Below are 23034 nucleotides of genomic sequence, written 5' to 3' on the forward strand. Positions count from 1 at the left end.
AATTCATTGAAATACATGTACTGTATATATCAATATATAATAATACTAGATTAAAAAAATACTGGAAAACTGCATGTCGTACAGTTTAAAAATAGTTTAAAAATAATAAAAACTTTTGGAAGAAAATAACAATTACAAGTAAAAAAGCCATAGAATCCCTAGAGTCACAAACATCAACTGAACAGTTGTGTGACATCATCTTTGATTGACTGATATTCCTTGTCCTCTAGCTTCGCTGTTTCTATGGTTTCATTTATAGAGTCTTCTGTCAATCCTCCATACAGTTCCTCAACTGTAAAAAAAAAAATCAGGTACTGAGGAAGCATTCAGTCTGATTAAATTTAAAAATTCATATTCATACACAACTAGTAAGGAAGATTACCCTTGATTGGCAAATGTCCTCCCAATTCAACAACAGCTACATTAAAAGCAGCCTCTTCTTTTATACCTATAAACAAGAAAAAATAAAGCTCTTAGTGAGAGTAGTTTTAAACAAAACGATTTTGAAACTTTATTGCACATTGATTTCTATTAAATGACTGATATAGAAATTAACTTTAGCATTCAAAATACATGTATCAATCACATACATTTACTAGTGGTGAAAAATAAAAAAAAGAAGTCTGTTAGCGAATGCTCACTAGTAATACCCCCGCTCTGATGTGAATATACCCTCTCATGTTGACACTAAATTCCTAAAAAAATGAATCCCACTATTTGGCATGCCTAAACAAAGATTGTGCTTAAATTTCACGCATCTGCACTGAGTAGTTGCTGAGAATACTTTGACAGAAATTTGGTACGAACAGACGCACGGATAAACAGGAAGTTAACATCAGATTTGAACAAAATTGAATCCCACCATATGGCATGCCTAAACAAAGACTGTGTGAATATTTCAAGCATCTGTGATGAGTAGTTGCTGAGAAAACTGCGACGGAAATTTGGTACGGACAGGTGCAGGGAAAAACAGTTAGTTGACATTGGATTTGAACAAAAATAAATCCCAACATATGGAATGCCTAAACAAAGATTGTGCTAAAATTTCAAGCATCTGAGCTGAGTAGTTGCTGAGAAAACTGTGACGGAAATTTGGTATGGACAGACGCACGGATAAACAGGAAGTTGACATCGAATTTAAACAAAAATGAATCCCACCATACGGCATGCCTAACAAAGATTGTCCTAAAATTTCAAGCATCTGTGATGAGTAGTTGCTGCGAAAACTGCAACGAAAATTTGTTATGGACAGACACACGGACACACAGACAGACAGACACACAAGGGTAAAACAGTACACCCCCCTCTCCTTCAGAGCGGGGGTATAAAAAATTTACACAAATACTGTAGTTGTGATAATTCAGGTAATAGGATTCATTAAAACTGTGTTCGCCAAAATCTGCTTCTTACCTATGAACTTCTTGCGTGGCCACAGATATACCCGAACTGTAGGTACAGAGGATTGGGAATCAAAACTTTCCCCGTACGTCAGGAACATGTTGTGGGCAATCTCATGTTCAGATAAGTACTGGGTAACTTTATATATATCTCTTTCAAAGAAATGGAATTTCATAAGTCACATTTGTTCCAAAGAAAATTGAACAAGGAGTTGAGAGACATTTGTAATTTGTGTTGCTTTTCATGCTTTCTGAGATATATTCCTGACTTCCTTACCTTGATAAATCCTCTGTGGTACTTTTGTGAAGCTGAAAGGCAAATCCTGGACATGGCATGACATTCAGCTCATACAGGGGTCCCTTTAAATGTGTTACAGGCTGTAGGAAAAAAAAGTAATTATTTTTTAATTTTCTATAGGATACACTGAAATACTTGCGTAATTTTCCGAGTTTCTACTTTTAAGCTCACCTGAGCTGAAAGCTCAAGCAAGATTTTCTGATCACCCATTGCCCGGCATCTGTCTGTCTGTCTGACTGTCCTTCTATAAACTGTTCACATTTTTACTTCTCAAGAGCAACTGGGCCAACTTTAACCAGTTGGCACAAAGCATCCTTGGGTAAAGGACCAAGCTCTCTTCCAAGGGAAGAAAATCAAGAAAAGGCAAAAATAGGGTGGGGTCATTAATAAAATCTTCTGAAGAAATCATGGCCCCCGAGGATATGACAGGGAGTCTGGGGACACAACAGGGGATCAAAGTTTTACATGGGACTTAATAGGAAATAAATTTTGACAATCTTCTCAAGAACCACAATTGCACCATTCATATGCAAGCAATAGCAAGTTAAGTGGATGATTATTTTTTTCAAATTATGCACCCTGGGTTGGGTTAGCTAAAATAGGGATCAAATTTTACATAATGTATGCATACACGAAAAGAATTTTCTTCTCCATTAAGGTCAAGATCTAGTAAATGACTTTAGACTGTCTTTTTGGTGCTAGATCCATTATGACGTCATAATCAATTTAAACTTTCTTTTTCCCGTACTTTACGGCTCTAATAGAATTATGTAGAAAATAAAGTTTTTTCATGGAACTTAATTTGAAATCATGTGAAAATTAATCTCGAAACCTATATTTATTTTGATATTAATTTAAAGAAGAGGATAAGAACAAACAAATTACCGTTTTCTGAGAGACTGTAGGCAATCTGGATACATTTCCTTTGTCCGATAAGAAAAAAACTCCCATATTCATGACTGATTTTATTAATTTTTCATCAAAAAAGACAGTTTAAAATATGGTTTTTCATCTTGTTTACCTACACAATTTGCCCCGATACACCTTATTTGACCAAGTTATACTTAAAAAAGCATCTTTAAAGGAAATTATTTCTCAAAATTTGAGAAATCTGTAGGCTCCTTTCATTTACTAGATCTTGACCTTAAGGCAAGGCCATGTTGATCATAATGATATTGTAGCATCCCCATGTTGAGTGGTATCAGAGACCCTTTGAGTTAGAATGGGGCTATAATATTGGGCCACAATTTTTCATGGGTAAAAATCTTTTTGGAAATCTGAAGAAGAACAGCAGGGCTAAAGTTACTCAGGTGAGCATTGTGGCCTCTTATTTATAAAATTTAATTCTTTTTTATTTGTTGTCACATGATTTTTTATTAAAAATATTTTTGTTTTGCCTTTCTATGATTATTATCCATACTCACACAATTTTCCACATATAAATCATGCTCTAGGTAGTAAGCATGAAGATGCAGATGATTAACAGAAGCAAAAGCACACAGACTGTTGAACCCAACTTTGAATCCTCTGTAAAATACAGTCATAAAAGTGAGGCTAACATTTGATACAAAATACATTTTGCTTCAAAAAACACATACATTGTAGTAAAAAATCACTATCTAGGATCTTTGCCACAAAATGTAGCTAAATCTAGCACATATTAAAATATGTAAATTTCAAAGACTAGCTTGCACCCCATGAATTCTAAAATATGCTTTGAAAAATGACAAAAAAATATTCATAGAAATTTGAAAATTGCAAGAAATCATGACCATGACTATTTGTTCAAATTTGATCACACGATTCACAACTCAATACTCGTATTGATATGGTTATAATCTCAGGCTATAAATTACTATATTGTTCCGAGTAGTCATTGATTAAGAAAGGGGAACTCTTAAAACACCTTGTTCTTTACATTGATATAATTAGTGAATGTAAACTAGAAAATTTCCTTCAACAATAATAATAAAGTGAATCCCTACCTATGACTGCTCAGCAACATACACTCTAGTCCCGTTTTAATGGCAAACTGAGTAAGAATTTGTGGGTAAAAAGCATCAGAGTCAGGAACAATAAGAATGTGTCCATACTCCAGGGGGCTCACATTGATTATCACTAGATTACGTCTCTGAAATCAATAAATGTTCAACTATTTTTTTTATGTACATGAGTGTACATTTAAAATTATCAAAGCATATCAAATGTTACAGTGTTTAAGGAGGTATGCCACACCAAACGTTTATTTAATGGGTGTTTAAAGTATTTCTTGTGAAATATGACATAATGATTTCTGCATTTAAATATCAAGATGTGTTTGTGAAACACTGATGCCCCCGTATGGCATCTTATGGCGGAGGTTAAAGTTTCTCAAATGCAAGTCAAACTTCAGGTCAAGAGTTCAAAAATGTTGGTTCCCAAAGAAAGGTCTTGTCTCGAGGAAAATACCTGTGAAATTTTAAAGCCCTAGCTCCAACTGTTCAAAAGTTATGGCGAAGGTTAAAGTTTTTTAAAAGTAAGTAAATGTCAAGGTCAAATGGGGCCCCAAGGGAAGGTCTTGTCACAAGTGATACACATGTTTGTGAAATGTAAAAACCCTAGAACCAAACGTTCACATGTTATGGCCAAGGTTAAAGTTTTTTAAAAGTAGGTCAAACTCCAAGGTCAAAGTCAATGCCAAAATTGTTAGTATCCAAAGGAAAGTCTTATCCCAAGGAATGCACATGTGAAGTATGAAAGCCGCAGCACCAAATGTTTAAAAGGTATGGCCAAGATTAAAGTTTTTTCAAAAGTAGATCAAACTTCAAGGTCAAAGGGTCAAAATGGTTGGTATCCAAAGGAAGGTCTTGTCATAAGGATAACATATGTGAAGTATGAGAGCCATAGTACCAATCATTCAAAAGCTATGGCCAAGGTTAAAGTTTTTCAAAAGTAGGTCAAACTCCTAGATCAAAGTCAAAGGGTCAAAGTGGTTGGTATCCAAAGGAAGGTCTTGTCACAAGGAATAGACACGTTAAATATGAAAGCCCTAGCACCAACCGTTCAAAAGTTTTGGCCAAGGTTAAAGTTTTTCGAAAGTAGGTCAAACTCCAAGGTCAAGGTCAAAATTCAAAGTTGTTGGTATCCAAAGGAAGGTCTTGTCACAAGGAATACACTTGTGAAGTTTGAAACCCAAAGCACCAACTGTTCAAAAGTTATGGCCATGGTTAAAGTCTCATAAAATTTTGCAAAAGTGGGTCAAACTCCAAGGCCAAGGTCAAAAGATCAAATATGATGAAACCCTAAAAAAGATTTTGTCACAAGGAATACACATGTGAAATATGAAAGTCATAGCTCCAACCAATCAAAAGTTATGGGGCAAGGTTCAAGTTTTTGCGGACAAACAGCCAAACAGACAGACGGACGGATGTCTATTCCTTGTGACAAGACCTTCTTTTGGATACCAACCACTTTGACCCTTTGACCTTGACCTAAGAGTTTGACCTACTTTAGTAAATCTTTAACCTTGGCCATAACTTTTGAATGGTTGGTGCTAGGGCTTTCATACTTCACATATGTTATCCTTATGACAAGACCTTCCTTTGGATACCAACAACTTTGAACATTTGACCTTGACCTTGGAGTTTGACCTACTTTTAAAAACTTTAATCTTGGCCATACCCTTTAAACATTTGGTGCTACAGCTTTCATACTTCACATGTGCATTCCTTGGGATAAGACTTTCCTTTGGATACTAACTATTTTGGCATTGGCCTTGACCTTGGAGTTTGACCTACTTTTAAAAAACTTTAACCTTGGCCATAACATGTAAATATTTGGTTCTAGGGCTTTCATGTTTCACGAACATGTGTATCACTTTTGACAAGACCTTCCCTTGGGGCCTCAGTTGATCTGGAGTTTGACTTTTTTACTTACTTTTAAAAAAACTTTAACCTTCGCCATAACTTTTGAACAGTTGAGACAAGACCTTTCTTTGGGTACCAACATTTTTTATCTCTTGACCTGGAGTTTGACTTGCATTTGAGAAACTTTAACCTTCGCCATTAGCTGCCATACGGGGGCATCAGTGTTTCACAAACACATTTTGTTTTATTAAAAGTATTTTCTAATTTTACCAGTTGCAAAAATATTTATACAAATTATAAACACAATCACAATTTGTTTTCTGATAAATCTCTTACACTGATCTTCTTACTTAAAATGGGAAGGGGGTGGGGACACAATAAATAGGCTACATAAATACTATAGTGACAAAAGCATCTCTATAGCCTGGAATGTCATTGATCCTGTCTTTCTATGTATAACAATGACACCCTTTATTGATTGTAAGTTCTACCTTTTTGGTTTCTCCATTACATAAGACATTTGCTTCCTCTTTTTCAAGTTCAAATAAAACTTCCTCAGATTTGATTTTGGTGAAGTTGAATTGTTTAGGTTCAAACTTTTGGTTGACAATTGTAATTTCCTGTGGTTTCCTTCTTTCTGTGGCCCTTTTCACATTTAACTGAAAAAGTAAGGTTTGGTTATACAATGGAATTGTCAAAACTTTGTATAAATTTTTGTTTGAAGACATTTAATTCATTTAAGTTAAATGAAAATGAAAAATGTCCTGTTGTAACAGTTGTTAAGTTTAACGCATAATTGTGTGCTTTATAAACATACTTTTATGGAATTCTTTTCAACTCATTACCTGTGCTACATATTTCTTCTGTCCTGGAATAATTTTACTCTCTACTTTGTCAAGTTGATATCGGAAATGACCATCTTTCATTGCTTGATCCCATTTTTGGCGCAAAAGAGTATCAAACTACAACATCAAAATCTTTCTTACAAAAGCCAACAGTTTTCTAAAATCATGATTGGAATTCACTGCCAACTGCTAAACTTAGTAAGCAAGAAAAGTGAGACAAGGAAAAAACTCCCCAAACACAGAGCATGCAACATAAAGGGCCACTGGATTTCTAACTGCCAACTTCTTTTTGCTAACTTATACATGTATTTTCAATGGTTTGCTTTATGATGCACAAGAAGCCCACCCTATCACCTAATTATGACAATGCAACTTTTCTCATCGTGCTCTCTATAAATATGCCACCTCTCAGAAACAAGTTTTTTTTTAAGACTCTTGCTTCCTATTATCATATTGACAATTTGTCTGCTAGAGGTACAGTAGTAAGAGGGATGACTTTTGAAGATTTATCATGTTCTCAAACTTTCCAAAGCCATCAGCATGAACCATATATGCAGATGACACAGCTTACAAAATCTTAGAAGAGGTTTTAAATACCTGAGAATATCTTTTAAAGTAAAAAAAAAAATCATAAAAATATCAGTTTATCTGCTAGATATCTAAGAGTGAAGATTTTTTTAAAGGTTTCTTTCATTTTCTAACATGCCCCTGCTCTGAGGCTGCAGAGGTGTGAAACCCAGATCCACAGGACAATAATTCCAAATGGTAAGAGAGGGCTTACTGCTTAGCATTATCAAATAGACTGTCTGATAAATGTTCTCAGGTAAAGAAGACAATTTTGAAGACTTTATGGATTCTATAAGGCATAAACTCTGCATCCTGAGGATATTTTAATAGATGATCAATTTTCCCTGCCAAAACTTAAATCCATAGCTCAATGGACATGTATTTCACAATATTAGTGGAGAACTTACATGTACATATATTGTTCAATATCAGCATGCCAATAGTTTGTCATCTAGATGTAAGGAATAAAGATTTCAAAGCTCAGAAAACGGTGAGAAAGTTTAAATTGGTTTTAGAGAAAAGCTGAGAATGTTCAAAAGAGGATACTTTAATAGATATCACACAAGTGACTCAGGTAACTTAAAACAATATGGAATCTTCAAAAATTGCTCCTCTTTTAATACCGTAACTGGGCTATTGAACAATTCATACTCTGCACAAATTCTTTGTTTTACATTTCTTTCATTCTAGGGCCTATGGACTTTCTGACATCAGCTAGAGGACACTTCACCTGTACATGACTTTAAATGGTCCATCAGTACCTCTTATCTTGCTCCTCATTTCAACTATGCCTACTCAAAATGTTTTTTGTCAGTCTAAGAATTTTACAAATGACTTTTTTGTAATAAATACATGTATAGTCAATGATTTTTTCATACTGGTAATTTTTAAAAAAAACTTATTTAATGTTTTCTAAATGTGAAATTGCTTAACCTTTGAAAAAAAATTAAATTAAAACTGCTCAAAAGCTTACCTTACTGGAATCATATCTCTCTCTCTCTGATGACAAGACACCTGTCAGATCACCTTCACTATATAGAAAGCTCTCTGCCATAATAATGATATATCTGGGGGAAAAAAAGAAATCAATCTAATTATCTGATCTGATATTTCTTGTGTGTACTCTATAAAACTTTTTAAACATACATTCAATATCTCACACATATGCACAAATGAAAACAAACCTTGAGGTTTTAATGCTTTTGCCTGACTGTTCAAGAAGTACTGGTAGAAAAATTTAAAATAGACATCGGTGAGAACTTAAACCTTGAAGCATTGAGCTATATGTTTTTAATTTGACATTTACTGCAGTCAGCAAGTATTTAAATTGACCCAAGAATGCCACCTCTGGTTGGAAGCAGTTAAATTACATGAAATACTTTTTGTGTTGGTTTTAATATTTTTTTCTGGTGTAATCTTTTATATATTTTATATATATGTTAATATCCAGATTAGTCAAAGTATGCCTTAGAAAAAATTCTCAGTCAATATGGGATCCCAGATAAAATCATCTCCATCATTAAGATGCTGTACACAGACATAAATGCCAGAATTATCTATGGATCAAACCTATCAGAGGAGTTTGAATTGAAGACTGGAGTAAAACAGGGATGCCTGCTCTCCCCTCTTCTCTTCACATTCTGCATTGACTGGAAACCACCAAGATGGTAATCAGTTGGGCTATGTCAGAAATGCTTCAAGTCCTAGATTTTGCAGATAATATAGTACTGCTAGCTCACCGACATCATGATATGCAAGAAAAAAACCAACCACCTAGCAAAAACAGCAGGAAAGATTGGCCTGAAAATTAACAACACCAAGACTAAGATCATGAAGGTCAACACTAAATCAGACAAACACATCACCCTAAATAATGTAAAATGTAAAAATAGAAGAGGTCACAGACTTTGTCTATCTAGGAAGCAAAATCACCACAGATGGGAATTTTGAGGTAGATGTACTAGCTCAGATTCCTAAAGCCACAGTAGAGTATGTTGCACTGTGAAACATCTGGAGGTCAGCAAAGATCAGCATAAATACCAAAGTTAGGATTTCCAAGAGTAATGTGCTTGGGGTCCTCCTGTATGGTGCTGAATCATGGAAAGTAACAAAAGCCATTTCAAACAAGCTAGATGCCTTCCAGACTCATTGCCTTCACAGAATATTACGCATTTTCTGGCCTAATATCATCTCAATTGAAGAGCTGTACAAAAGGACTAACACCACTCCTCTATCCCACGTTATAAAGAAAAGAAAATGGCTGTCGATAGGACACATATGTAGAAAGCACCCAACCTCCATACAAGGGTTGCATTGTGATGGACACCAATCAGTAAGAGAAAGATAAGAAGACCAAAAGAGACCTGGAGAAGATAGGTAGAGAAAGAAATAAAAGAGAACAACTAATCATGGGGGTAGGTCCACAGATGCACACAAGATAGACCAACATCGAAGTCTCTGGTGACAGCCTTATTTGCTGACCAGCACAAAGAGGACTAAGTAAGTAATGCTTCCTGAGGAAAAGATGACTGTCAAAACAATTTCATCCTCACAATGTCAGGGGTTCTGAGTCAACACGTTGCAGTTTGACCCCTGACATATTTTATTTGATACTCTACGGGCTTGCCTCTCTTATTGAGAAGCACCAATCAAATCAGGGCTTTCATCAGTTGATATAAAACATTAACAGAAAGTAAGCAGTTGACTCGTCAATGCATGTGTTACAGGATGTTTGTCACCAAAAGGGTTAATGTGATTGGTAAAGAGATATGAAAAACAATCAAGATTAGTATATTTTCCCAGAAAGATGTCTCTGAAGTCAGCCCATAGAATATTGAATAAAAGGAGTATTCTTCTTTAGTATAGTACTGTGGTCCCTTTTTACACCCTTGGTTTACTGGTTAAATATTAGCAGACGGTATTTTGTTTGTTTTCATTGTGTATAACAAAATATTTCTAAATATTTACATTTGCTGTGTTTTTCTACTAAGCCAACCAAGAAATTGATTTTAAAGTCATTTTTGTGTAAACTCACGCGTAGAAATATACACGGAGAAACTTGCTGTAAAGTGACGTCACAATAAGGCTACAAAAACGTTAATAAAAATATGACGATATAGGGCAGTGAGATTAAAATGTAAATATAAGGGATGTTTTTAAGTTTAGTGTGAATTATTGGTGTGTAAATCACACAGACTTGCACGTAGGCATATTTTTCATGAAGCGCTAGCTTAATCAGAAAACATAGAGCACAAGGTTGTTCAACAAAGATATTTTCACTCAACCTTTAACATATAACATACACATTATATTTCAAACTCGACTCTGAACAAACCTGTGTGTACCTGTCACTGACTTCTTTTGATATTCATGAAAATCAAAGGACCCTACCTTCAATGAGCAGCTTCGTATGCTGCCTATACCTATTGTTTGACATTTTTATATGATGATTCAAATAATATAGACATTAGTTAGTAATAAAATTTAATTTCTAAAAAAAATTAATAAATGTTTAAAGTATGACAAGTAACTGGGGACCACAGATAAGCCTTATTGAGACTTGTTCTTTGTCGGGGTCCAATGGCAACGTGTTGACTCAGGACCCCTGACATTGTGAGGATGAAACAATCTATTCAACTGCTTTTTTTATTGAAATGCATTCTTTCTTTTTTTTAGGATTATGTTTTTTATATAAACAAAAAGTCACAAGTTTAAGACTATATATATTTGTATCATGGGCTACTGGTAGTTAAACCATTGCTGTTTTTGAGCACTTTTAAGCAAAGGGTGATTTTTCATTGTTAGGGGAACTGTATGTGAAACAACTATGAACAGAAAATGCATCCGAGTTTTATTATATGTTATTTTCAAACAGAAACATATAGAAGAAGTTGTAAGAGATTAGAAATCAAAAAGAATGAGGGGTGGGGGGGAGGGGGGTAAGGGACAATTCTGTCGGCAAGTACCTGTGATGGTATCAAGGAAACACACTTAAAGCGAAGTGCCAGGGATGAGCAATTTTGCTTCGTTATGAATAAATTAAATCGTTACATCCATTGAGTTTATAATATGAGTTAAACCCACTGGTAATGAAAATGACTTCGCTGCAAGCATGAATTCATTATAAGAATGTGTTTTACTTTAGTATATATATCCCTAATGGTATTTATAAATTATATTATGCAGACGGTCGGACAGTCAGGACAAGAGCAGATACCTACTAAGTTTTAATTTAGATCCCCCTTTCAAAATGCATGTGACATTTGGAACATCAAGACTGTGATGTCACATGAGATCGTATGTTAGTTGCATTACCATAACAAAGTCTGAAAAGAGTAAATTGATTTTAACTAAGAATGTTTAATCTTCTATTTATCCATTAAAGCATGGTGAGTTTATTTTTTGGTGAACTTTTGTTGTTACTACCAGAACGTAGTTTGCAGCAAGATGCAATTTGCAAAGGATTGTGGATCCAGTTGTTACTGTGGAAAAAATTCATTTGGATCAATGTGTGAAGTCTAAATTTTCTCTTCACCCAGGCATTGTCATAAGAGCTCAAAGTGAGAGTGGCGCTTAACATCACTCACTGTGCTCGCTATTAAAACACACAACAGTGCTTGCTCCAAAGTTTGCACCACCAAATGTATTACATCAAATCACAAAATAAGAATTGGATAAATAAAACAACAAATGTTAAGGATTATCTTTACAGACATGTTTTCATACAGACACTTGTTTCGTATAAAGCCTGTATTACAGGACACCCCCAACTTTCTCTTTCCTAAAAAGTCTCTCGGAGCGAATTATGTTAATGATTGATAAATAAATAAAAACAGAAGCTTGAAGTGAGGGGTGCTTGAAATTGAGTTAGGTACTTTGTGGAAAGAGAAGGGTGGGGGTGCCCCTGTATACTAAACAAGTGTCTGTGTGTGTTCCCCCCTGCAGGCGTATGACCGCCTGGAAAACGTCAGAATCAATTCAGGAGAATGACTTCCACTCTCCACATTCAATTTTTATCACGATATCATTAATCTTTCCTTACATGTAAAATCCAGGATTTAGTAACGTTGCCAAAACTTGCCAACAAAAATATAATCTTCCCCAGAATAAAGCTTAAGATCACCTTAAACTTACTCGTTGTTAAAAACGTTCACAAGATTAAGAAAAAGCACCTTGTAATTGCTAGATTCAACTTAAACAAAATCCGGAATACCACCCACACCCCCCCCCCTTTTTTAAATAGGCTGCAAAAATATATAAATATTAAAGTAGTATTTTATATCATTAACCTTTGTTTTTAAAACTATGTTTTTAATTTAATAAAGGAATAGGATTTCTTTTAAATTGTTTTTGTTGGCGTATAGCGTATAGATAAGGTGAATGTCTGGTTCTCATGTAAACAAGAGACGAGTACTAGTTTATCGTCATGTCGTTATCACAAGGAAAGCAGAAAACAGGAAAGATCATTTAAGATGCATATCGCGCCTGCTCATATATGGTGGGCCGCATTACGTGATCACGTTTAGGTGTAATTCGTTATAAATAAGTCATGTCGCGTTTCAAAGGAATTTTGTTTTCCTTTCTCATGTTGTATAGCAGCACTTTTGGTGCAATTTTTTTCCTAACTCCTCTCATCCCTTTGGTTTTCTTTCAACCAAAAGTGGGACGACAAATGATGGATCAAATGATCTGGATCTGGCAAATTTATGCTGTGGTGAGTTTCTTTTCTAAAAATTACTTCCAGTTGGTAAATTATTGAGTCCTAATTTGTGATGTCAAGCACCTGTTGGTTTGAGTCATAGTATCAATTTTTATAAAACTGCATGTGAGAGCAAAACGAGCAGTGTTATTTAAGGTAGGAAATTGAATAAGCACTGCCCTTTAAGGACTTTGTTAAAGCTATGTATGGTGTATCTGTCCAAAAAATAATAATACGAAATTGAGTGTGAATATATATACATGATGTACTAATTAAAATTTTCACTGATTTTGAACTTGGATAATCTCATGTTTCTATGGTTATGTAACAGGAAAGGAGAAAATGTATGGCTGGACCGGGAATCGAACCCGGGACCCCTGCATCACTAGTCAGGTGCTCTACCGACTGAACTATCCAGGCTGATATCCACGGCCCTAGCCATTACATTCCTCCCTCCTTAAATTGTCTTTGCCCTGGAAGACACAACCCAAGTTCTTGGTTGCCCCTGGCAGGACTTTCACCTGCAAGTCCAGGGATGGTCAACGGCACCAAATCTGTAACAAGAAAGGAGAAAATGTATGGCTGGACTGGGAATCGAAACTGGGACCCCTGCATCACTAGTCAGGTGCTCTACCGACTGAGCTACCCAGGCTGATATCCACAGCCCAAACCATTACAGTTAAATTGACTTTAAATTTTGCTGTAATTGTGCTGAATATTAATAAGATCTGCCATGCGCATGACTGCAGGAAAATACAGCATTAAAGCCATGATGGTGGAAGAGATATAAATGTACATAATACTGTTGATATAACATAATTTCCTCTTTACTTTTCTCCATATCTGCCTATGATATCTCTTCCTCAGTTTTCTCTCTGAATCTGTTAAACTGCTTGTGTTTGCTGGTCTACCCCTCCTTCACATTGTTCGTCATTATTGTTGATTGTCTAAATATAGTGTCAAGCCATCAAATTAAGGCAGAGTTATTCAAATCTGTATTATTTTTGTGGAGTCAGTAAATAAATCGGTTATTGTTTTAAATTGTTAATATATTTGAAAGGCAATTGATTTATATTGTGTAATTTACAGAAAAGTCCTCTCTTTATATAAAGTAATGAAATAGATAGAAAATTTTTTTCCATTTCTGTCATCTGAAATTATCGAAAATATGCCATATATAGCATTAATATTAGGACTATAGTAGTGTCTATTCTCTTTTGAGAGGTAAACAGTAAAAATAAACATGTACCTATAAAATTGTTTATGAAAATAATGTTTTGTACACATTTATTCTCTGTTCTAGTTTTTGATTGAGAAACTGTGTGGGGTAAAGGTCGTGATCACAGGAGAACCAGTGGGTTGTGACGATAGCACCATCATCCTGATGAACCACAGGACGCGCTTTGATTGGCTATTTATCTTTTGTTATATCCTGAGACATGGGCCTCTACGTAGATTTAAGATCAGCATGAAAGACATTCTAAAATATGTACCAGGGCCTGGTAATATATCCCTTGCGTTGTATATTATTTCTAGAATATTCTTTTTTAAAATAGAAATTGATTTAATCAATTGTAGCTTTAAAATATTGCAAATATTTCCCTGAAAAAGGGGAATTTTTATTATTATGTCTCCCCTTCCAGGGGAGACATATTGTTTTTGTCGATTTTCTTATTAAGGTATTCCGTCTCCAACGGAAGACCTTATTGTTTTCGTTCGGTTTCTTTTTCCCTATTATTATTATTATTATTTTTCTTCCAACCGATTTTGTGCACGCGATTTCTCAGAAACAGCTGGGCCGATTTACATCAAACTTTCAGATGTAAAAGATATTCTATTGATCTTGATAGGTTTTTTTGCTTTTTCATGACGTCACTTCCAGTTGTGAGATATGGACGATTTTCTGATTTTCAGAGGGTCGGCTTGTACTGGAGTGTTCTCCTAAACGAATAGAGATAAAGAGATAAGATTTTCAGTGAAGATAGAGGAAAGATTGTAGATGTGCCATTTGGCATCTACATCTTTCCAGCTCAAAAGGCGCCGAAGCTCGCCTGGGCTCGAAAAATAGGCTCACAAGCATCTCGCAAAATTTGACACATTTTCCTTTTTATCTTTTTATCTGTAAATATTTGTTAAAACATATATTACAAAAGATGTGCAAAATGATAAGACCTTTCATTTGATATCAAGAAAAAAGGGCTAATCCCTCAAATTAGGGGCTCAAAGGGGCCAAAATATTTTCATTTATAACTCTTTAACTATCAATATTTTGTTATAAATTATTGAAGCAGAAATGATCATCTTAAGAATTTGTAACTATATATTATAAAATGAGGATCATATATTGCGTAATAAGGGGCCAAAAGGGGCCAGAATGCTAAATCTTTGACGCTTTAAATCTCGAAAAGGGGGAATATTTTGATAAGCAATACTGAACAAAAGATGGTCAGAATAATGCTCTAAACAATATGCACCCTTTCAATTTTCGTCAAACGGCCCCATTAAGGACTTGAAGGGTTGGCCCCTAAATATTTCCATTCAGCATATCTTCACAATGAAAAGAAATCTCTGAATAGTTGTTGAACAAAAAGTCTTCAAAATCACAAGACCTTTCATTTGATATCAAGAAAAAGGGGCTGACCCCTCAAATTAGGGGCTGAGAGGGGCCAAAAGTCTTTCATCTATAACTCTTTAACTATCAATATTTTGTTATCAGTTACTGAAGCAAAAATGTTCATCTTAACATTCTGCAACTATATATTATAATATAAAGATCATATGTTGCATAATAAGGGGTCAAAAGGGGCCAGAATGCTAAATATTTGATGCTTTATATCTCAACAAGGGGAGATACTTAATAAGCAATATTGAACAAAAGATGTTCAGAATAATGATCTGAACAATATGCATCATTTCAATTTTTGCATAACGGCCCCATTAAGGATTTGAAGGGTTGGACCCTTAATATTTCTATTCTACATATCTCGAAAATGAGAAGAAACTTTTGAATAGTTGTTGAACAAAAAATGTTTAAAATCACAAGACCTTTCATTTGATATCAAGAAAAAGGGGCTAACCCCTCAAATTAGGGGCTCAGGAGGGCCAAAGGTCTTTCATCTATATCTCTTTAACGATCAATAAATTGTAATGCATTACTGAAGCAAAGATGCTTATCTTAACGATTTACAACAATATATGATAAGATTCTGATCATAGGTTACGTAATAAGGGGTCACAAGGGGCCAGAATGCTAAATCTTTGACGCTTTATATCTCGAAAAGGGGGGATATTTTGATGAGCAATATTGAACAAAAGATGGTCAGAATAATGTTTTAAACAATATGCACCCTTTCAATTTTTGTCAAACGGCCCCATTAAGAACTTGGAGGGTTGGCCCCTAAATATTTCAAATCAGCATATCTCCACAACGAAAAGAAATCTCTGAATAGTTGTTGAACAAAAAGTCTACAAAATCACAAGACCTTTCATTTGATATCAAGAAAAAGGGGCTAACCCCTCAAATTAGGGGCTGAGAGGGGCCAAAAGTCTTTCATCTATAACTCTTTAACTATCAATACTTTGTTAACAATTACTGAAGCAAAATTGCGCATCTTAACGATTTGCCACTATATGTTATAAAATGAAGATCATATGTTGCATAATAAGGGGCCAAAAGGGACCAGAATGCTAAATATTTGACGCTTTATATTTCAACAAGGGGAGATATTTTAATAAGCAATATTGAACAAAAGATGTTCAGAATAATGATCTGAACAATATGCATCATTTCAATTTTTGCATAACGGCCCCATTAAGGATTTGAAGGGTTGGCCCCTAAATATTTCTATTCTACATATCTCGAAAACGAGAAGAAACTTCTGAATAGTTGTTGAACAAAAAATGTTTAAAATCACAAGACCTTTCATTTGATATCAAGAAAAAGGGGCTGACTCTTCAAAGTAGGGGCTCAGAGGGGCCAAAAGACTAATATGTAACTCTTCAATGATCAAGAATTTGTTATCAATTACTGAAGCAAAAATGCTTAACTTAATTATATGCAACAATATGTAGTAAACTTTTGATTCTCTATTGCGTAATTAGGAGCCATAAGGGGCCAGAATGTTAACTCTTTTGCGCTTCCTATCTCGAAAAGGGGAAACATTTTGAAAAGCAATATTGAACAAAAGATGTTCAAGATTATGTTATTTAAATCAAAAAAATTAAATCTAAGGGGGGAAACAAAAACTTAATCAAAATCACATCTCATCTCATCGAAAAATCGGACGGAAGACCTACTCATTGCTCGCAACGAGATCTCATCTACTTCTTCTTCTTCTTCTTCTTCTTCTTCTTCTTCATCCAAATTTTGTCCAGGCCGTAACTTTAATACCCTTTGACATTAAGACTTCAAACTTGGAACATAGATAGATGACATTGAGAAGGAGTGCAAGCCACCAACATTTTTGACCTTGACCTATTTATAAGGTCAAGGTCAATCTTTTACATCAAAATAGAGTTCAGCCCATAACTTGAGATCCCTTTGATATTAGGACTTCAAACTTGTAACATAGGAAGAAGACCTTGAGACAAAATGCACTGCATTAGAATTTTGACCTTGACCCCTTTCTGCCTTCAAGGTCAAATAGGGAAAAAACACGATCTGACCATAACTTGAGAACCTTTTGACATTAAGACTTCAAACATGGAACATGCAGAGGTAGTATAAAGGAGGGATGCATGCCACCAAAATTTTTGACCTTGATTCAATTATTATAAGGTCAAGGTCAATCTTTTACATCAAAATAGAGTCCAAGCCATAGCTTGAGTACCCTTTGATATTAGGACCTAAACTTGTAACAGAGAAAGAAGACATTGATACAAGATGCAACACACCAAAATGTTTGACCTTGACCTCTTTTCTTCCTCAAGGTCAAATAGGGAAAAAACTTGATTAGACCATTACTTAAGAATCCTTTGTTATAAAGACTTCAGACATGGAACATGCAGAAGTGGTATGAAGGAGGGATGCATGCCACCAAAATTTTTGACCTTGATCCAATTATTATAATGTCAAGGTCAATCTTTTACATCAAAATAGAGTCCAGGCCTTAGCTTGAGTATCCTTTGATATTAGGACTTCAAACTTGTAACATAGAAAGAAAACATTGTTACAAGATGCAACGCTTCAAAATTTTGACCTTGACCCCTTTCTTCAAGGTCAAATAGAGAAAACATGACTAGACCATAACTTGAGAACCCTGACATTAAGACTTCAAACTTGGAACATGGAGAGGTGGTATAGAGGAAGGGTGAATGGCAACATTTTTTTCACCTTGACTTATTAATAAAGTCAAGGTCAATCATTAACTTGAAAATATAGTCTAGGTCATAACTTGAGAACTTTTTGACATTAGGATTTCAAACTTGGAACAAGGAAAGACAACATCGAGACTAAATGCACTGCATCAAAATATTTGACCTTGACCACTTTCTTTAAGGTCAAATTAAGAAAAACACAACCAGACCATTACTTGAGATCTGTTTGACATGAAGACTTGAAATTTTGTACACAGAATTTGAGTTGAGATGCACTGCATTATTATTTTTTACCCTGATCATATATTTGCACTCGTTAATGTTGGTAAAGAAGGGGAGACATGTGTTTTTTTGTAAAAAAAAACAATACCCACTAGTTTAATTTTAATTTCGAAAAATTCAACTGAATATTTATTTATTTGAAAATAAGGGAAATATTAATGATTTAAAATTCACTCAGCAGACAGTTGATTGCTTACAGAATGTGACAATCTGGCTTGAAATTCTGAAATTCATTGCACTTTTAAACTTCTGAAATTCATTGCACTTTTAGGTTGGGCAATGCAGTGTGCTGGTTACCTCTTTCTGCAGAGAAAATGGGAGGCTGATAAAAAGATTATTTTGAGATGCCTTACTTACTTTAGAAAGCTGGGATACAAGCCTCAGGTAAATTCTTTGTCAATACTTGATATCACGATTACTGAACTTAACGGAATTCTGGAGGTAGGAAGTGTCAATTATCTGGGAGCAATGTGCTGTTGAATACACTGGGAGATCAATCCAATCACTGTATATTTTTGAAGGACATATAAGAACGATGTCTTGGTGAAATATCTTGCTAAATGTTTGGTGCACCATGCAGCAGGTCCATGCTGCTAAAATTTAGGAGATGCTAGTTGTCTTGTGTTACATTTTTGTAGATATTTTCTGCTAAGCTGACTCTTGTAATACATGTAATGAATTCATTCATTTCTTTCTGATGAACTTTACTTTTGGAAGTCTGAATATTCCAAATAAGATGACTTTCTTTCTGAAGTGCAACTTTTGGCAATACATTGTACTTTCAGCATACTCATTGTTCAAATCATTCAGTTTTCACTAGCATAAACAGTATGTTATGCCCTGAAAATTATGTGAAATTTAGAGCTTTCTTGACTTTATCCCAAAAGAGCAACAGTAAGTTAGATAACTGTAAGGTAATCACGATAACTAAGTATTGGAAAGTTACAAGTTAAAAAGAATATTGTCTCTTGCTTTTTGAAGTTTCTTGCAGGTTTCCTAGTAGATTTGTATCAGAGATCATGCAGGATTTTGTCTTTACATGTATGTATACCAGGAAGTGTTGTAGAATTTGGCATTATTTTACAAAAGGGGCCAATTTTGTTCTTGCAAAATACCGGTATTAGAATGAAGGATGTCATTTTTACTTGGATACCCTGGTTGAATAATCTGGGACTTTAGTCAAGCGATAGTTCTTGCAAAATATCGGTATCAGAATTAAGTATGTCAATTTTACTTGGATAGCCTAGTTGAATAATCAGGGGCTTTAGTCAAGTGATAGTTGAGACTCATAACTTTTCTATGTCAGTCTAACTTTGTGTTCATTTGTCCTTTTCAGACTGCTTGTAAATGTACACTCAATATTTATATCAAGTTACATGTACTTTCACATAAAACATATTTCTCAATTATACAAGTATTTACTTAGAAGAAATACCCATACTACATGAATCTGAATTAAAATAAATTTTTACCACATTTTTATTTAAATACACTTTCTCAAATACTGTGGCTTGTCATTTCTTCTCCAAAAGCTAATAATGTAATGAATTTATCACCTGATCCCATTTAAATGTGTCTAGTTGCAGCTAAATTATTCACAGTTTCACTTTTCTGCGATTCAACGCTGCTTTTCCACGAAAAAAATCCTGTTTTTCTGCAACAAATCATACTGCTATTCCACGATTATATTTTTTGCTTTTCCGCTACTTACATGTACCTCTTTCGTTAGCCAGGTAAATTTCTTACCACAGCAACTCCTTTTGATACAGTTGTAATTGTATCCTTGCAACATTTTTCGACATCGGAAAGAAAAATTGCAATTATTTAAAATATTGAATTTTCTGTGTGTGTATCCACTTTCTATTATACATTGCTTACTGCAATATAGTACGATTTCAGTATGAACAATTTCTATGATTTCTGAAACTTATTACTGAGCTATGTGAATTGTAAAATTCATTGTATTAAATTTTTATCTCTCTGTGAGTTCATACTCACTACTACTGACTAGAATTATATGAGGAAATACAGGAAAATACAGGTAAATATGTTTAATGCTAAGCACTACTCGTGTTCAGTGAAAAAATCAAGGAAAGGAGGTATCCAATAAAGGAGATGATACACAACTTATAGTAAAAACCAATCATGGAAAAGCAGTGTAAACTAGTCGAATAAAGCAGACCGGTGACTGAATTAAAATGACGGAAAGGCAGGACAACCAAATTATTGACCAGTTACTGGTGAACAGTTAGTGTACTTATCAAAACATAAAAAAAGTTTGTGATAAATCTTATTATACAATTTTGTACAATCAACAAATCCAGTTATGAAATTAATTCATATTAGACATAAAAGAAATTTTAATACACACATACATTTATCTCTCCAATATGCTTATTGATCATTCTTATTAAAAAAATAATAATTTGATCTGCATCAGAGATGGATCTAAGCTTTGACACCACAAAGACCAGCTAGAGTAAGAAATTCATTTTATTAACTTAAATTGAGATATACTGTAAGATAGCACATTTTTTAGCGAGTAAAGTAAAAAATATTTAGTCGATAGTCTTATGACCGAGCGGTAGTCGATTACTTGAATACTCGTTGACATCCCAAATTGGTATGGTAATTTACTGTTTTGCAATAACTTTGCATACTTTTTGTAGTTAAAAGTGATACATGTGTGTGGAAATTCAAGATTAAACACTATCAATTTTTTTAAATTTTAAAATTCTGACTTATTGTTTTTTTTATTTGATGACAGATTCTGTTTTTCCCAGAGGGAACAGATTTAACTGCCAACACAAAAGCTCGGAGTAACAGGTTTGCAGAAAAGAATAACTTGGAGCCCTATGAATATGTGCTTCATCCTAGAACTGCTGGTTTCTCATTTCTGGTGGAAAAAATGAGAGAAGGTAATTGTTTATATCATTGCTTCATTGTTTTAGAAGAAAAAAATATTAAAGTCTCTGTGAATTTGTTGAAACTTATTTTAATTGTTTCACAGTGATAAGGTTTGTAGATTAATAGAAAGAATATTACTTCTCAGGCATTGACGAAGTATTGATAATGTATCATTTTCTAAATGATAGACATACCTGTGTAATCATAAATAGGTATCAATGAATAGTATTTGTTATTTTCTAGAAAGAACAAAAATGGTCTTTATTTCCTGTAAATATTGATGTTGTACATTTTGTAAACCTCATGTTCTTTGTTGCTATTCTGTATTATTGTGCTTTGCTTCTCCATAATCAGTACCCAACTATTTTCACATAGTACATATATAAACAAAGGATTTTTAAAAATAGCGTAAGCATAATATGCCGAAATATTGCACAGCTTCCTTTTTAAAAGAAAATATGTCAGCACACTAGGGGATAGAACCCACAACCCCTACAATGTCAGCGCCCAGTGGCCCACAGAAGCTAATATATTACACAATGTATCTTTAAGTATACATAGTTTCATACATTTTTCACAAAACAAGAAATAAAAAATGCAATTCCAAAAATGGTGTGCACCATATGCCAAACCCTGATTACTTTTTAGGCACAATACATGCAAAACAACACTATTATATAGCCAATAATCACTCTATTGATGATGTGTACCTATTGTCATTCTGTGATCACTCTACTGATGATGTACCTATTGATGATGTGTACTCATTGACGATGTATACCTATTGATGATGTGTACCTATTGTCATTCTATGATCACTCTGTGATCACTCTACTGATGATGTACCTATCGATGATGTGTACTCATTGATGATGTATACCTATTGATGATGTGTACCTATTGATGATGTGTACCTATTATTATTTTTCTGTATCAGTGATCACTCTGGATTCCATTCTGGATGTCACCTTAGGATACCCAGAAAACATTCCTCAGAATGAAATGGACATTCTGGAAGGGAAGTTCCCTCGACAAGTTCACTTTCATGTTCAGGCACACAAGGAGGCTGAGTTACCCAGAGACAGGGAGGGGGTAGAGAGGTGGTGTCAAGAATGCTGGCAAAGGAAGGAAAAAAAACTGGAGGAATATTATACGAAAACCAAAGTGTTCAGCAATAAGCCAATCCAAACCTGCGTTAGGGATGAGCAAGAGGTGGAACACTTGTTCAAGTTTGCCTGTTTGTTCTGGACGGTGTTTGAGATTTGTGTTATAGTGTTTTTGATTTATGCTCCTGTTCTCAGATGGTTTTCTTTGTTCTCTATAATCACATATTTGTTGATTAGTAAATATGGTGGAATCGATGCTTTATTAGACAGCGAGGCATCAGATTTGTCTAAATGAGAATCTGATGTTCAATCAATATACATGTTTTGTATAGGATTTTTTAACTTTTGGATGAATGTGACACATGTTTTTGTTTAAGTTTGTTAGATTTATAAATTATTTATAATGTTTTCCTGAATTTTAACTTTTTACTTTTTATAATTGTAAAGATTGTACATGTATATTCTTCAGAGTATAGTATTAGTAAATAGACAGTTTTTGAAAATTTTTAAATGTACAAATTTATTCAGGGCGATTTACCACATTAGTTTGTTCATTGTTTTTTGTAGCCTTTAAAAGGAAACTTCAACAGTTCATTGACTTGACATGCTTAAGATGAATGATATCACAAAAATGAAAAATTCATGTGCCTACGGGTAATACAAGTATAAAAAATATATTTCAGAGTAGAGGCACTCAAATATTGTCAGTCAAAATTAAATCCGGAGTCAGCATTAGTAGCAGAATCCACCAAAGATTTTATTCAGTCCATTTC

The 23034-nt window shown here is 34.3% G+C and overlaps 2 protein-coding genes across 2 annotated transcripts; one reads left to right on the forward strand and one right to left on the reverse strand.

The window, feature by feature from the left end:
* Positions 1–12061, reverse strand: LOC133183456 (GDP-D-glucose phosphorylase 1-like). Its single transcript, XM_061318415.1, has 10 exons — positions 11994–12061; positions 7926–8019; positions 6386–6502; positions 6032–6199; positions 3681–3826; positions 3120–3222; positions 1675–1775; positions 1411–1550; positions 383–448; positions 1–292 (listed from the first exon to the last, which is right to left on the reverse strand). Exons 2-10 carry the CDS (start codon positions 8004–8006, stop codon positions 174–176), a joined length of 1041 nt encoding a protein of 346 aa, XP_061174399.1. The 5' UTR covers positions 8007–8019; positions 11994–12061; the 3' UTR covers positions 1–173.
* Positions 12062–12426: 365 nt separating this feature from the next.
* Positions 12427–22639, forward strand: LOC133183457 (lysocardiolipin acyltransferase 1-like). The gene is made up of 5 exons (XM_061318416.1): positions 12427–12665; positions 13954–14152; positions 18520–18632; positions 21016–21166; positions 22093–22639. The coding sequence occupies exons 1-5, from the start codon at positions 12501–12503 to the stop codon at positions 22554–22556; spliced, it is 1092 nt and encodes a 363-aa protein (XP_061174400.1). The 5' UTR covers positions 12427–12500; the 3' UTR covers positions 22557–22639.
* The last annotated feature ends 395 nt before the right edge of the window (positions 22640–23034 follow it).

Source organism: Saccostrea echinata, unplaced genomic scaffold, assembly GCF_033153115.1.
Source record: "Saccostrea echinata isolate AGI-Se365-2 ecotype Australia unplaced genomic scaffold, CSIRO_AGI_Sech_v1 ptg000009l, whole genome shotgun sequence".
Classification (NCBI taxonomy): Eukaryota; Metazoa; Mollusca; class Bivalvia; order Ostreida; family Ostreidae; genus Saccostrea; species Saccostrea echinata.